Source organism: Otolemur garnettii, unplaced genomic scaffold (assembly GCF_000181295.1).
Source record: "Otolemur garnettii isolate 467f Iridium unplaced genomic scaffold, OtoGar3 scaffold00001, whole genome shotgun sequence".
NCBI lineage: Eukaryota > Metazoa > Chordata > Mammalia > Primates > Galagidae > Otolemur > Otolemur garnettii.
The window spans coordinates 32287064-32289865 of record NW_003852396.1 but is presented as its reverse complement, the minus strand read 5'-3'; the positions used below and the strand labels follow the sequence as shown (position 1 = coordinate 32289865).

General features: G+C 34.4%; 1 protein-coding gene across 1 annotated transcript; it reads right to left on the bottom strand.

Moving 5' to 3' along the window:
• Nucleotides 1-694: 694 nt before the first annotated feature.
• On the bottom strand, nucleotides 695-1639 carry LOC111728358 (olfactory receptor 52A5-like). Its single transcript, XM_023518991.1, has one exon. It carries the CDS (start codon nucleotides 1637-1639, stop codon nucleotides 695-697), a length of 945 nt encoding a protein of 314 aa, XP_023374759.1.
• Between the last annotated feature and the right edge of the window lie 1163 nt (nucleotides 1640-2802).

Genomic DNA, 2802 nt, shown 5'->3' with positions numbered 1-2802 from the left:
TAATCTAGAAAGACATTGAGAAAAATAAACAAAAATTATTTTTATAAAATTTAATGCACTATTAGCATACAGTAACTCACTTGTAGAAAGTTCAAAGGTGATTAACATAGCATTAAATGACAAGTTTGTTATCAAAGGAAACATTTAGTTTTAATAAGAACATGGTGTAAACTCCACAATGACTATAAAATTGTTTAAAGGAGATTAGAATTTTATAATATATGCATAGCATGTTATGCATAAATCTATAGACCTAATGAGACCTGAGAGATTTGGGAATTTACTAATAATTAAAATGTTAAAATTTCCCCTTTCATCTATGATTTAGAAGATAGTGGTAGAAAATATGAGTATACTTGATGACAGTAATATCTGGTGAAGAGCCCACGACTTAAGATAACAATTTATAAAATTGACCCAATTCCACGATAAAATACACTTTAAAAGGATAATAAAAGCTGTAAATGGAATTGCATAAAAAGCATCATCAGCATTGGTTTAAAAAAAAAGAGTTAAAAAACAAAAACTATATATATAAAGTATTTATAATTTTATTTATAAAATCTGTAGCTAACTTTGGAAACTAAGATAGTACAAAAATTGCAATGGTACAATGCTGCATGACAAGAATCACCAAGTACACTATTTTGAAGAGTGAAAGAGGGTTCACCCAGGAGGTCACAGTTGTTGTAATTTAATTTTTGGGAGTGAACATTTTGATAACTCCCTCTCGGATCTGTTTGGTCTTCACCCCGTAGATGATAGGGTTAAGCAGGGGTGGAACAAGGAGGTAAAGGTTAGACAGGAGAATGTGTACATAAGGGGCAACGCTGAAGCCAAACCTATGAATGAAGGATGTAAAAAATGTGAGAATATAGAACTGGAGAAAGACAAAGATGTGGGCCGTGCAGGTATTGAACGCCTTGAATCGCGCCTCCTTCTGCGGCAATTTAAAGACAGCCTGGAAGATAAAGGCGTAGGACAAGAAAATGAAGATGACATCAAATCCAAGGACCGAGAAAGCCACAAAGAGGCCATATGCTTTATTGGCTTTGACGTTCTCCGCAGCCAGCTTCACCACGGCCATGTGCTCACAGTAGGAATGAGAGATCACCGTGGTCCGGAAATGATTCAGGCGCAACTTAATTAGAAGCAGACACATGACGATGATGATAGAGGCTCTGACGGTCACCACCACAACAATGGTGAGGAGCACCCTCTTAGTGAGGATAGCAGAATGCCGCAGAGGGTCACAGATAGCCACATAGCGATCAAAGGCCATGGCCAGAAGGGTGCCAGACTCCATGCACTGGAAGGTGTGAGTAAAGTACATCTGGGTCAGACAGGACGCAAAGTGAATCTCACTGGATTGCAGCCAGAAGATCGCCAGCATTTTAGGGGTAATGCATAAGGTCAGGCCGAGGTCGGTAGCTGCTAAAACAGCCAGAAAGACATACATGGGTTCATGGAGACTACGCTCAGAGCGGATGATGGTGAGGAGGAGGCCATTTCCAATGACCGCCAGGATAAAAGAAATGAAGAATGGGATCCCGATCCAGTGTTGCACGGACTCCAGGCCTGGAATTCCAATTAGCGTGAAGATGGATGGCTTGAAGAAGGTACCATTGGTAATTAGCATGATGTGGCCGTAATGAAAAACGCCTCCAATCTTCAAGTCTAATGAGAGAGAATAAAATATAGAGTAGCATCTATTTTCCTGTGTAACAGTGGAGGAATATTTAGGAAAATAATATAACATATAACATTTACCTGCTCCTACATTGGACTTCAGCCAGATTTTATTAATAGGAAAATTATCTTTTTCTACTTTTAAGTATTTTTAGTTATTAACATATGACTTTATTTTATTCCATCAAAGCATATGTGAATAAACACAACAAAAATAAATAAATTAGCAGTTACATGTAAGTAATATGTATCCTAATATTTAAGTATTTTTTTTTAATAAATTAGCAGTTACATGTAAGTAATATGTATCCTAGTATTTAAGTATATCTTTTTATTTTGGCAAGTACTGTATTTCATACTGATATGAACCATGGCTTTTTACATTTATCAAGATATTTTAGCAAAAGCTTTTCTCAAGTGTATAAAAATGAATCTTAAGTATCAGTACATTTTACTAAATACATTCAAAACTTCTCTAACTGCTGCCCTTTTTTCTAGCTTTTCCAAGTATTTTATCTTTTCACATAGTAATTATAACTGATTTTCACCTTTTTCATTTTTCTTCCTCATATGGTTAACACATTGTGATTGCACAGCAATTACAAAAATATTGAGTTTTATAGACATTACATTAAAATTTTTCCCTATAGTTTTGAGCTCTGGGACTTGAGTAATTTAGAGATTAACACAAATGAATAAAACAAATTATAATTAATTACATTTTTCTTCTTCTTTGTTTACAGAAAAAGAGTATCCCAAAGAATATAATTAAAACTAAAAAACAACTAACAAGTTGAATAAAAATTATCTTTAAGTTTTTTGTAACATCAAAATTACTGACAGTTAAGAAACCTCATACATAGTTGAAGGGTGAGAAAACATCAACCATAAACTGTTAGATACGTCGTTTTTATTTCTTAGGAAGCAGGATGATTACAACTACTTAAGAGCCATTTCCATATTTAACTAACTCATGACAGAAGCACAACTGTATTTTTCTGAGATGATTTAAAGTTAAAATATTTATCTTCCCTAGGAAAATACTAGGTAGAAAAGGGCTAGTATTTTTTCACCTGCGATCACACGCATACACAGGTATTTTTAAATTGATTG